The sequence below is a fragment of the Ceratotherium simum genome, chromosome 12, assembly GCF_057802395.1.
Source record: "Ceratotherium simum simum isolate JZ-2026a chromosome 12, ASM5780239v1, whole genome shotgun sequence".
Taxonomy (NCBI): domain Eukaryota; kingdom Metazoa; phylum Chordata; class Mammalia; order Perissodactyla; family Rhinocerotidae; genus Ceratotherium; species Ceratotherium simum.
In genome coordinates this window covers 53,803,611-53,817,911 of record NC_141911.1, presented here as the reverse complement: position 1 = coordinate 53,817,911, position 14,301 = coordinate 53,803,611, and the positions used below count along the sequence as shown (strand labels likewise).

At 35.5% G+C, this 14,301-nt stretch overlaps 1 protein-coding gene across 3 annotated transcripts in view; it reads left to right on the top strand.

Moving 5' to 3' along the window:
• Positions 1-14,301, top strand: part of LARP1B (La ribonucleoprotein 1B) — a 128,325-nt gene that overhangs the window by 4,793 nt on the left and 109,231 nt on the right. For all 3 annotated transcript variants that reach the window (XR_015553830.1, XM_087437628.1, XM_087437627.1), the window contains exons 2-5: positions 3,586-3,644; positions 4,248-4,307; positions 5,980-6,154; positions 9,207-9,347. Coding sequence is in view for 2 of the 3 variants with exons in the window: in XM_087437628.1 (XP_087293754.1) it covers positions 3,586-3,644; positions 4,248-4,307; positions 5,980-6,154; positions 9,207-9,347 (435 nt within the window). In the remaining variant the exon portion in view is untranslated. The remainder of the gene's footprint in view (positions 1-3,585; positions 3,645-4,247; positions 4,308-5,979; positions 6,155-9,206; positions 9,348-14,301) is intronic.

Genomic DNA, 14,301 nt, shown 5'->3' with positions numbered 1-14,301 from the left:
TTAAAGTGAGTAAAATCGCCAGTTATGTTGCAGTTTTTGTTTTCAGTATTCAGGCTCTTAAAATGAATTGTTTTCCTTATCTATTTAGAATTACTTCCTTATAGATTTCCAGAGTTAGAGAATAACATTTTAAAGATAACAGAAATTTTGCTCAAAAAAGTTGCGTCTCACCAGTGCTGTCTGAAAAATGGCGATGTGTATTTGCTCATGTATATTTATATATACTTGGAGCCATTAGTAGCTTAAATTTTTTTTAGGTTTCATATATTTAAAAATAATTTTTTAATTAGTTTTTTTATTTTATGATTTTCTAGGTTGGCTTGCTTTTTCAGTCTTAGGTTTTCTCTAACGATGTGCAGAGCAATTTCCTCCATTTAAGTTAAAACATGGGAAAATGAAAAATTTCCTTTCTTAGGCTTGTTTGACTTGTTCTCTATATGTATATATAAAATTATATTTAAAACCTGGTAGACTTCTTTCCGTGTCGATACGTACAGATTTATTTCTAAAAGTTTTACATTATTTTGTAGGGATGTGCCATAATATAGCTGTCCCATATTAGTGAATGTAGGGGTTATTTATTTAAATACAATTATCAGCAAAGCTGCAGTGAACGTCTTATACAGCCATATTTGTACCATGTCTTGATTCCCAGATAATTTCCCAGAAATGGAATTGCTTTATTTAAAGGTATATACATTGTAAATGACAGATTACCTGTGAAAGATTTTACTACTTCACAGTTCTTACCAACAGCGTGAGAGAAATGTCCATTTCTCTATAGGCTAGCAATACTTGGTATTCTTTTTTTTTGTCAGTATGATAGGTGAAAAATGTTTTGTTGTTTTAGTTTACATTTCTTTATTAGTGCGATTGAGTGCCATTTCACGTTTGGCCATTTGTATTTACTTTTTTGAATCATCTGTTCATCTCTACACAGATTTGTTTTTTTAAAGCTCAGTACCATTCTTTTAACTGAAAAAGACTGGGTTGATGAGGTGGTCTAAGTCAGCACAAAGGACTTCCTTATGTGGAACTTGGCATTAGGTAAAACGTGTCCACGCAGTTGGCCTTGGCAGCTGCAAGCCCCCCCTTCTACCTCTTTTGGGGAGTCTGCCACTGTGAACTTGACAGCTTGAAGGAGCAGATGAGAATGCTTGGGAGCTTTTTGTGGACAGTTAGCTCCCAAAGAAAAAGCAGAAAAGGTGCTGGCTTTGCAAGTTCGGTTATTTTCCTACACTCATTAATTGGGAAACATTTTTCCATGGGAGGAAATTGGGACGTGGGAACAGGAATGTTCTGGGAAAGTCTTCCTCTTGGAAAAGTAAATTAATTCTAAGGGCCATTTAGTAGCCAATGTTAAGAAATCACGCTTTCCTATCCCAGAGTATCCAACCACATTGGCCAACATAGTTTGTCAAATACTCTGTGATGAGGTTAAATTTGGTATTGATAAAATATATGTAAACATTCTAATTATAGTGTGTACATAAAGATACTCCGTTAATAAAATGTCAGCATTATAGATCCCACAGAGTTAAATGTAAACTTTTTCCCATTGTATTTCCTGAGGAGAAATTAAAGTTGAGAGATTAAATTTTAAAGAAAAATCCAAAAGTTTTGAGTTAAAACTAATTGACTAAAATTAAAATCTCTTTTCCTTTTAGTTTTAAACGTGAAGAAATAAAGTTCAAGACTCTTCCTCCCCGACTCCTTTACTCACTTTTAGCTAGAGTTATAATCAGAGTCTGGGTAGAGTATGGGACTATATTGATTTTTAAATCAATAGAAAGATTATTAACTTTCTGTCATGTTCAAATATTTTTTCTTCAGTTTGTTAATAACTTGATGGTGGCATTTAGCATTGAAGTTAAAAAGTTCGTTTTACTTTTTTTTTGTTTTTGGTGAGGAAGATTAACCCTGAGCTAACATCTGTTGCCAATCCTCCTCTTTTTGCTGAGGAAGATTGGCCCTGGGCTAACATCCATGCCTGTCTTCCTCTACTTTACATGTGGGACGCCACCACAGCATGGCCCCATAAGCGGTGTGCAGGTCCGTGCCCGGTATCTGAACCTGTGAACCCTGGGCCGCTAAAGCAGAGCGCCAACTCAACCGCTGTGCCACCGGGCCAGCCCCAAAAAGTTTGTTTTTACTGTTACCTGGTCAGAATAATTTTTTATCTTTAATTTCTGACCTTAATTTTGTGATTATTAATGTCTAATTTGTAATAATGCTAAATACAACTTGCATGTGTGGCCTGTGCCTTATTTACTTTCCATCACATCAGATAGTTTGTATAAGACTGTATTTTGTAACTACCAGGCACTTAATTTATTTTACTTAGTGATATTTTGGGACATGTTTTCCACTTTGTTGAAGGAAAAGTCCCTCAAATGTTCTATACTGTAAACTTTCATAAAGTATAGTATTTACATATATACATTACATAGTATTTACAGAACATCGTTCAGTCAAATTCTAGATGATGTTCAGGCAAATATTGTTCTTTATTAAATTAGGTTTTTTCCTGCCATCTTTTTTTTGGTCCTGTTTGCCTATATTTTTTTTCTACTTTGTCTAATTTTTTTTAATGAAATATTTTATCCTTATGCACATTTACACATATACATATACTATGTGTACCTAAAGTGTAAAGAAAAATAAAACAAATACCTATGTACTCACTATTCTGCTTTAGAAATAGAATTACTACCTCATTCAAGATCCCTGTGTGCCTATCTGTGGTGACATCTTCATCATTCATCCCTCTTCCTTTGATAAGTATTCTCTCATTTAAATCTGCTTCTGGGTTTTAATTCAAAGATTGCTTTGTTTTATTCTATGTATTGGTTATTGCTATGATTTATGGGATACATGTTTTGGTGAATTATATTTTCTGTAGATGCAGATCTCAAATTTATTCTATTTTTTAATATTTACTTTAGGTCATGTTTAGCTAGATGACGTGTCATCTTGCTAGGTAATGAACTAAACTAAAAGACAGAGTAAAGCTTCATTTGGAGACAGTATATATATATGTATTTTTTATTGTCAACCACTGTGTGCTTATGCAAGATAGGGACAAGTGGTGATACCATCTTATACAAACTTTTACAGAGACCTGTTGTATTTTTTATGACTTGAATCTAGATACAACCTAATTTGGTTGCCAAACTTTGTTTTTTTTCAAGGACAGATGGTTTAAAGTCTTCTGACTTATTTTCTGGATGTTCTTTGATAAGGTAAATGTATTAGTTGTATAGAAAAGTGTATCCTATTGGCAATTGAGTTACTAACTTTATTTAAACATTTTATATTCCTAATTTTTACATGTTGCATTCTGTTAGTGAAAGAATTGGTCTCTCAGTTCAGTGTAAGTAAACTTAATATTTCCCACTTCTTGATTGAACACTGAAGAATCTACATTTGGAATGTAGTTGATTTCTTGTTAGGAAGTTGAGTCTCAGAACTTTGAATTTTGCTGTGAATGATGACTACACTGACTTACTGAAATTAGTATACTAGTTATTTGGTTAAATATATTGAATGAATTGGTTATAAAACAATTCTATGTATCTTTTTTAGAGCTCAGTTCCCCAAAAATTATAAAAGCAGGAAAACTCAAGACAAAGAAATCCAACAAGGTATGTCTTTACACGAAGTAGTTCTTAACTATATTGATTTTGAAAATTACGTTAGGAACTCTTCTCAAACCATTGTGTATTTTTCTTCTAGTTTTATCATTGATGTTAGTTTAAAGTTAATATACTAGAAAATTGTAGCTTTTGTCCAAATTCCCATATGCCTCTGTGTATATCAATTTAGTCAGTGTCATTAAGTAGTACTAGAAGTTGGATCATAAGACCAAAACATTCTTTTTTTTTTTTCCCTTTTTCTCCCCAAAGCCCCAGTAGACAGTTGTATGTCATAGTTGCACATCCTTCTAGCTGCTGTAGGTGGGACGCCGCCTCAGCATGGCCAGACAAGCGGTGTGTCGGTGCGCGCCCGGGATCCAAACCCAGGCCACCAGTAGCGGAGCACGCCCTTAACCACTAAGCCATGGGGCCGGCCCCCAAAGCATTCTTATTTCAGTGTTCTGTTGTTTGAGTAGCTTTTGGGTTAATTTGGCAAATGCCTGCATATAATTGAATGTAGGTGATTTTTAAAATTGCTTTCACTTTTAGAAAATATATTTTCTATATAAAATTTCTAATTTGCAGACATAACACTTATTTATTACTTCTTAGGCTAGTGATTTCAGCGATATGGCGAATTGGCCAACACCAAGTGAATTAGTGAACACTGGAGTGAGTATTGTTTTAAGGCTTTTTTTAAGTAAAGGGAAAATATTCTCATTTAAAGATGCAGAGTTTATTTACTCCACATTTAGAGAATTACGTTAATAAAGAGGTGCTGAAAACTCAGCAGCTACCCTCTTTATAGTTTTACCCATTGTTCGGATACCTGATTTCATTCATCACATTGCTTTCATCTGGTTCTATTCTTAAGTGGGAACTTTACATTTGGAAGGAATGGTTACTGTGCTGTCATCTTCATGTAAAGCCTACAAATAGATTAATTTTTAATGTGATATGTCTAATTGAATCCCATTTTGTGTTTCAGAATTTGTTATATATGTTTTTTTGATTTATGATCTTTCAATATGTGTTGAAGTGCTAACTATATACACATAGATATATATGCATATGTATCATATCAAGAAGTGCTCAATTAATGGATTTTTAATTTAACTATGAGAGCTCTAAAAGATGGTTCTGAGATTCTATCAAGGGGCTCTTTAGAGGAGTGGCATATGTGATTATCTCGTTACATGTTTTCTTTTGATACTGTACACTTTGCTATTTGTAATTTGTGCAGTATTATTGGTGTGTAGTTGTAGATAATATATATTAATTTAAACAGGCTTAATTGGTGTATGAATGACATATAATAAACTGTATATATATATATAAAGGGTACAATTTGATAAGTTTTGATCTATATACACTTGTGAAACCATCATCACCATCAAGAGAATGAACTTGACCATTACTCCAAAACTTCCTCACACTCCTTTGTAATTCTCCCTGTCCCATTCTCCCTATGTTCCCAGGCAACTACAGAATATGCTTTCTGTCGCTTATAGTTAATTTGTATTTTCTACAGTTTTATATAAATGGAGTCATACAGTATGCACTTTTTTTCTAGCTTTCACTCAGCTTAATTATTTTGAGATTTATTTATGTTGTGTGTATCAGTAGTTCATTCCTTATTGCTGAGTAGTATTCCATTGAATGGATGTACATTGTCCACTCGCCTATTGATGGACATTTGCGTTGATTCTAGTTTTTGGCTGTTACAAATAAAGCTGCTATACATATTTTGTGTACAAAATTTTGCGTGGATATACGCTTTCATTTTTCTTGGGTAAATATCTAGGAGTAGGTAGAATAGCTGGATTGTATGGCAGCTGTTTGTTTAGCTTTTTAAGAAACTACCAAACTTTCTATTCTCACCAGCAGCGTATGAGAATTGTAGTTATTCCACATCCTCACTAATACTTGATGTGGTCAGTCTTTTAATTTTAGGCATTCGGTGGTATCGCATTGTACATTTAATTTGCATTTTTCTGACCAGTGATGTCAAGCACCTTTTTGTCTACGTTTGCCATCAGTGTATCTTTTTGATGAAGTGTGTGTTCAACCCTAGCCCATTTTTTAAAAATTGAGTTGTTTTCTCATTACTTCATTTTGAGAGTTCATTATATATTTTGGATACAAGTCCTTTATCAAATACTTAGCAAATATTTTCTGCCAGTCTGTGGCTTGGGTTTTCTTTTGACAGTGCTTTTTGAAAGTAGTGTTTTATTTTTGATACAAGTTGTCATTTGTTTTGCAATATTTAGGTAAGGTATAGTACCACAGATTTTTGGATATGTTAGTGAAAATGTTTATGAAAATTATTTTAAAAACTTTGCAGTGTCAGAGTGTCCTCAGCCAAGGAAATAAGAAGCCACAAAATAGAAAAGAAAGAGAAGACAAGGTTGAAAAGAGAAGTAACAGTGAGAGCAAAGAAGGCCAGGAAACAAAATTAGATGGTCCTGGTGAAAACGTCAGCGAGGATGAGGCTCAGTCAAGTAATCAACGAAAGAGAGGTTAGTTCATCTATAACTTTATTTTTTCCCCAGTTTTATTTAGATGTAATGACATATAACATTGTTTTAGTTTAAGGTATGCAACACAATGATTTGATGTATATATATGTTGCGAAATGATTACCACAATGTTTAGTTAACATCTGTCACCTCACAATCACATTTTTTCTTTTCTTATGATGAGAACTTTTAAGATCTACTCTCTTAGCAACTTTCAAATATACAATACAGTATTGTTAACTATAGCCACCATGCTGTACATTACATCCCCAGAACTAATTTGTGTTATAACTGGAAGTTTGTACATTTTGACTGCCTTCACTCATTGCCCCATCCCCCACCCCCTGCCTCTGGCAACCACCAGTCTGTTCTGTTTCTATGAGTTCAGCGTTTTTAGATTCCATGTATAAGTGTGATGATACAGAATTTGTCTTTCTCTTTCTGACTTGTTTCACTCAGTATAATGTCCTCAAGATCCATCCAAGTTGTAAATGGCAGGATTTCCTTCTTTCTCATGTCTGAATAGTATTTCATTGTATATATATACCACATTTTCTTTATCCATTCATCTATCAGTGGACACTTAGGTTGTTTCCTTGTCTTGGCTATTGTAAATTAGATGGTCCCAGTGAAAATGTTGGTGAGGATGAGGTTCAGTAAGGTAATCAATGAAAGAGAGGTTACTTTATCTATATCTTCATTTTGATTTTAATTTTTGGAAAAAAGTTGTAGTAATGAAGAATTGTATTTAATCAGTTGATTCCTAGTAGTCACCAATGAGTATTTTGGGTTTCCTCAGGATACCATCTGCAATGGTAACTAATTTGCTTTTGAAACGTTTCTGAACTATTAGGCTTTCCTTTTTGCATTTGACTTGTATTTGATGTAAGATTGGAATGAAGTTCCACTTAGAGAGATGGGTGTAGATATATTCTTGGAAAGTTGTATGATGATTATTTTTTAAATCTGCATTGGAACTGCTGCTTGTTTTTCAGGGAGTTCTGAGACTATTTTTCTAATAGGAAAGTGAGAATTTTGTTCTTTTTTTCCTCATGGCATTCCCCCATTAAATTTCACCTTTGAAGAAAAAAATATTGTCTTTACATCCCTTTCCATATTCTTTTCAAAACTTTTCTCGTGTCTAAGGGACAGATTATGATTTATTGCTTTGTAAAAGCATATATGTAGGGGACATTTCATGATGATGCAGTATTTGCCAGCCAACTTCTTTAATAATGGAACTAGCAATCTGCCATATATTGAGCACTTACTTGAATTGTTTTTTTTTTTTTTTTAATGAATATGTAATCCTTAGCTTCAGGGTAAACATTAGGCTCCCTTGATGCAATGAGCCAAGTCCAATTGCTCAAAAGTGGTGGCAACAGGACAACCATCTGGTTCTTAGAAAACAATTTCCCCTAAGACTTTATCAGTTACCTTTTTCATGCTGCTTAGATGTCTAAGTAGTCTTTTTTTTTTTTTTAAAGTTTTACATTTATAATTTTATTTATTTATTTATCTTTTCCCCCAAAGCCCCAGTAGATAGTTGTATGTCATAGCTGCACATCCCTCTAGTTGCTGCATGTGGGACGCGGCCTCAGTGTGGCCAGAGAAGCAGTGCGTCGGTGCGTGCCCGGGATCCGAACCCGGGCTGCCAGCAGCGGAGCGCGAGCACTTAACCGCTAAGCCATGGGGCTGGCCCTAAGTAGTCTTTTTGACTGTCTAGAATTCATAAATGACAGACCTGCTCTAAAATTTGTCTTGTTAGTTGCCTCAATTAAAACTGATCAGCCAACACTGAAATCAAGGTGTTTATAGTTAGAGTAATTCATATAATCAAGTCATGCACACGTTTTTATCTTCAAAAGAAGAGCCTGTTTATGCAAAAGAATCTCATTGATAGAATTTATAGTATAGACTTTAAAGAGTTTTTAGATTTTTTTGTATTCTCTCTTCCTCTTCTATCCATATTTTGCAGGATTTGTAGGAAATCAGCGCTGCAGTTACACACCAATATTCCCTTTTCCTTAATTACCTTGGTAGTTTTTCCTTTGGCCATGAGTCTTTTTGTTTTAGCTGAAAATATATATTGGGCAGAAGACTGAACATTTTGAAACCTTAACTATGGAATCTATGAATAGGTAATCTTCAGAATTTTACTATAGTATAACAATTACACTATCATTTAATCAACAAGAAAAGTTACATTCCTTGTATCTCTTATCTTAAGAAGTTAGGAGGGGCCGACCCAGTGGCATAGCCATTAAAAAGTTCGTGCATTCTGCTTCTGCTGCCCAGGGTTCTCCGGTTCGGATCCTGGGCGCAGACCTACTCACTGCTCATCAAGCCATGCTGAGGAGGCATCCCACATAGAGGAACCAGAAGGACCTACAACTAGGATATACAACTGTGTACTGGGGAGAAAAAAGAAAAAGAGGAAGATCGGGACCAAGTGTTAGCTCAGGGCCAATCTTCCTCAAAAAAAAAAAAAAGTTAGGAAAATGTGTAGTACCTGAAAAAAGATTTTCAAGTGCAGTTAGACAAATTTTATACTTAAACTTAATTTTGAGAAACCCCTTTCATTAGTAGTAATGCTGGATAAATCAATATTTAAGCAGTGATTCGAAACTAAAAGTGTTTTGAATCACTAGTCAGACTTTCCAGTGTGTACATTATAAGATCTTATCAGATATACCCTGTTCTAAAGCCTAAGAATCAAGTATTAGACAGGAGTAGGGTGTACATGTACTATTTTTAAATAGCTTATCCATCAGAATTAAACAGAAGAGTGAGCATTTCGTTTAAAAGCAAAAGAATTCCAAGGATACTCCATCACTGGCTTTTCACTTGACTTTTAGAAATACTGTTTGCACAAACAAGTTTATTAAGGAGCTGTGTGAGAAGAGGAAAATTATTTTGGTACTCCATAGTAAGCTTTTTAAGGAAAAATCAAGTCATTGATTTAATTAAAATTTAGAGTCCTTCCAGAATTGCAGTGCTTTAATGAAAATCGTGCATTGTCGTTAAATGATTTTATTTTGTTTTCTTCAAGCTAATAAGCACAGGTGGGTACCACTCCACTTAGATGATGTAAGACCAGACAGTCAAGAAAGACCAGGATCCCGGAACAGCTCAAGATGTCAACTTGAAGCAAATAAATCATCACATAATAATAGGAGAAATGATACACGAAGTAAGTTACAGTCTAAGAGGAAAATGACAAAAAGACTTGGTCTTACTTAATGGTTATTATTTTAGTAACCATGTATAGTATAAACTCTTTGAGAGTAAGCTGCAGACCTTGTGCCCCTTTAACGCGAAATACCTTCAGAGTATATATCATAAGAACAGTAATACAGTATGACTGTCCAGAGGCAGATTTTCCCAATAATGTCCTTTACAGTTTTTTCCCCCTCCTTTCCAGGATCTAATCTGGGATCACACATTGCTTTTAGTTGTCTTTTCTCTTTAGTCTCCATTAGTCTGGAATGGTTCTTCTGCTTTTGTCTTTCATGACATTGATTTTTTCTGGAGACCTTAGGACAGTTATTTGGTAGATATCCATCACTTTGGGTTTTCTGATGTTTCCTCATGATCAGATTTGTGTTATGATTTTTTGGCAGGCGTACTACGGAAGTTAAATGGTTTTCTTCTTAGTACGTCACATGGAAATGCACATGATCTTGGTTTATTTTATTATTGGTGATATTAACTTTGAGCACTTGGTTAAGATGATGTACTCCAGGTTTCTTTATTGTAAAGATACTCTTTTCCCCTTGGTAATTAATATGTAATTTGTGGGGAGAGACTTTGAGACTGTGGAAATACCCAGTTTCTCATCAGACTTTTCACATGAGCTTTAGTTTCCATTGATGATTCTTGCCTGATTTAATTACTGTCATGGTGGTTGTGAATGCTTTTTCTTACTGCATCATTCCTTTTATATTTATTAGTTAGTATTCCACTATGAGGAACAGCTTCCCATTATTATCAGTATGGACTTATGGCTTCTTATTTTTTCAATGGGTTATAATTTGTTACTATGATTATTTAATTTGACGCTCAAATTGTCCCAGATTTGGCTAGTGGAAATCTCTTCTGGGTGGTTTCTGGGTCCTTTTTTAAAAAGTCAACTTTACTGAGCTATAAATTACATATGTTAAAATACACTCAAGGCCAGCCCGGTGGCATAGGTTAAGTTCACGCACTCCACTTCGGTTCACAGGTTCGGATCCTTGACACACTGCTCATCAAGCCATGCTGTGGTGGTATCCCATATACAAAGTAGAGGAAATTGGCGCAGATGTTACCTCAGGGACTATCTTCCTCAAGCAAAAAAAAAAAAAAAAAAAAGAGAGAGGAAGATTGGCAATAGATGTTAGCTCAGGGCCACTCTTCCTCACTGAAAAAAAAATACACTCACATTACTGTTACTTCCATCAACCACCAATCTACTTTCTGTCAGGTTAGATTTCTCTTTTCTAGAATTTCATATAAATTGAACTATACAGTATACATTATGTACTCTTGTCTCTCCTTTTGCTCAGCATAATGTTTTTCAGACTCGTCAGTCTTGTTCCCTGTATCAGTAGTTTCTACCTCTTTATTGCAGAATAGTTTTCTTTTGAATGTGTGTACCCTTTTATCCATTCATCTATTCAGAGATATTTGGCTTGTTTCCAGTTTGGGGCTATTATGAGTAATGCTGCTATGCATATTTGTGTACAAGTCTTTGTGTGGGCATATGTTTTAGTTTCTCAGGTAAACACCTAGGAGCGGATTGCTAGGTGGTATGGTAAGTGTATATTTAACTTTATAAGAAATTGCCTAATTGTTTTCCAAATTGGTTGTACCACTTTACATTCTCACTAACAATGTTTCTTTCCTTTGCTCTTTGTGAGGCCATATGTCATGTGGAATTTCCCATATTTTGGATTTGGCTGAATCTTTGTCAGGATATCCTGTAATGAGTTGTTTTGTTTTTTCTATATATAACTGGTAATGAGAGCCAGAGTGATTAGGTTCTGGTTTTTTTTTTTTTTTTTTAATTTAATTAATTAACTAATTTATTTATTTTCCCCCAAAGCACCAGTAGATAGTTGTGTGTCATAGTTGCACATCCTTCTAGTTGCTGTATGTGGGACGAGGCCTCAGCATGGCCGGAGAAGCGGTGCGTCGGTGCGCACCCGGGATCCAAACCCGGGCCGCCAGCAGCAGAGCGAGCACACTTAACCACTAAGCCATGGGGCCGGCCCTAGGTTCCGGTTTATTTTTGATTTTGTTTTGGGAGGAATGCTTCATGGTGTGTGTGTATGTGTGTGTATTGTATCACTGTAGTAGGAATAAAATGTCTGGGTGTCTCACTTTCAGTTGTGTTAAGGTTGAGTTGGTTCAGGTGTTGTTAGCGTTATCCATCCATTAGAAAGTGTCCCATCAATCTTTCATTTAGTGGTATTTCTATCATTAAAAATCATCCCCCAGATACATCATTTCAACGGGGTTTGCTTAGATTTCAGAAAGCAGAGGAGGACAGAAGGATTTATGGAAACAATCGGATGAGTGTTTGGTTTTATAGTTTTCTGCTGAAATCTTTTAAATCTGATAATTTTAAAATTTTCTGTCATCTAAAATCTAGTCATTATATTTGCTCAATTGTTCACAAAATATGATGATAAAATTATAAAACATATCTACAAAAAAAAAGACACTTTTTGCCTCTTGTATCATTGTTTCTCAAATATATCATTTTAATCTTTTATTCTAAAAGTAATGTATATTCATACTTCAAAATTTTTTTATTATTAAATATTGAGTATGAGAAAATGTGTAAGGTTATAAAGAACAGTAATAAAATGAACACTGGGAACTCAGCTCCCAGTTTAGAAATGCATGTTACCATTACCTTTGAATTTCCCTGTGTGCCCTCCACACTTGCATCCCATTGTTTCCCTCCTTGGGATGGGGGGGTGGGAAGCCTGAATGTTTTAGTTTTTTCGAATGTTTTTGAAATTGGCATCCAGTATGACTCCATTCACATATTCTTTGGCACTTCATTTTTTTCACTTAGTCTAAGTTTCTTAGATTTATGCTTGTTGGTTGTATTTCTGTGATTCATTCATTTTTTTCCCCCTGCTAAAGGGTATTTTATTATGTGATAAAATCTGTTCTGTTGGTGGGCATTTGGATTGTTTCCAGTTTTTTGATATTAAAGTGCTGCCATGAACCTTTTTATGCATATTTTCTAGTAAACATGTACAAGAGGTTCTCTAGGGTAATTTCTTCAGACTGCAACCCTTGAGTGTTTTACGAAATTGGTGTACTGGGCCATGATAAGATTTTTCAAAAAATTGATAGACTAGAGTGCTTTACATAGTAAATATTTTTTCATGACACTTGTGTTTAAATCACAAAAAAATTTTTGTATGTGTATTTTGTAAGTGTACAATAAGACTTACTGTAGGTTGAGTCAGAAATGTTTGGAAAAGGCTGTATTAAGATATGCATCGAGGAGGAATTGCAGGGGCTAGGGCAGAGGTTCTCAAAGTAAGGTGATTTTTTCCCTCTGAAGGGGGCATTTGGCATTCTCTCGAGAATGCTGGTTTTCGCAACTGGGGAGGGGAGTGGTGGTGGTGAGTGAATGCTACTAGTATCTAGTGGGTAGAGGTCATGGATTGATGTTAAACATCGTGCAGTACACAGGACAACCCCTCGCACTAGAGAGTTATATGGCTCAAAACGTCAATAGTGCCAAGGTTAAAAAACCCTGGTCTCTAGGATATATGTACCTTCAAATTTGTTTGATTATTCAAGATTGTTTTTCAAAATGGATATGCCCGTTTTTACTCTAGCAGTAAACAGATATTCTACCTTTTCTGTCTTGGTCAACATTTGATATTACAGGACCTTAAAATGTTTTTCAGATTAGGGCAGATGAAATACTCTTTCATTGTCTTAATTTGCATTTCTCATGGCCAGTGAGGCTGAGCACCATTTTCTTTTTTTTTTTTTCTTTCTTTCTTTTTTGTGAGGAGATCAGCCCTGTGCTAACATCTGCCAATCCTGCTCTTTTTTTGCTGAGGAAGGCTGGCCCTGGGCTAACATCTGTGCCCATCTTCCTCCACTTTATATGGGACGCCGCCGCAGCATGGCCTGCCAAGCGGTGCGTCGGTTCATGCCCAGGATCCGAACCGGCGAACCCTGGGCCACGGCAGCAGAGCACGCACACTTAACCGCTTGTGCCACTGGGTCGGCCCCTGAGCACTGTTTTCAATATGTATTATTCGTTTGCATTTCCTTGTTTGCTCTACCTGTCTTTTAGCCATTTTTCCCATTGAGTTGCCATGTAGTGTTTGTCCATAAGAGACATTTGTGTGAGTTCTATAGGTATTCTGAATGTAATTTCTGTATCGTGCTGCACATATCTTTTCCAGTTTTTGTGTTTTCATTTTCTTTTTTCTTTAAAAGGAACTTTTTTTTTTTTTTTGGCGAGGAAGATCAGCCCTGAGCTAACATCCATGCTAATCCTCCTCTTTTTCCTGAGGAAGACCAGCTCCGAGCTCACATCTATTGCCAATCCTCCTCTTTTTTTTGCCCCAAAGCCCCAGTAGATAGTTATATGTCACAGTTGCATATCCTTCTAGTTGTTGTATGTGGGACATGGCCTCAGCATGGCCGGAGAAGCAGTGCGTTGGTGTGCGGCCGGGATCCAAACCCGGGCCGCCGGTAGCGGAGGGCGCGCACTTAATTGCTAAGCCACGGGGCTGGCCCCAGGAACGTTTTTTATTTAAATAGAAACATCCTTTCCTTAAACATTTTGTGAATGTAAGTATTTTTTTAGGCATTTTATATAGTGCAAACTCAGTTGTCTTGGAAATTCTTGAATCTTCAATAGTATAGTCTTGGCAAAGGACCTCTTTATCTTTGTAGTATGTTATTTTACTTATTAGAATGTTTTCTTTTTATATCAGTACTTTTATGGGCCCTCTTTTATGCCAGAGACATTTTGACAGATTCCTATGAGATCTCTTAAGTTCGTATCTATCTAAAGAATGCCTGGTTACTAACAACTAGTTACAGAGTGGGGAGGTGTGGTTACCATGTTTTCGTAAAGATAATCGTGTTATTCATAGTTGCAAATTGGAATGTAT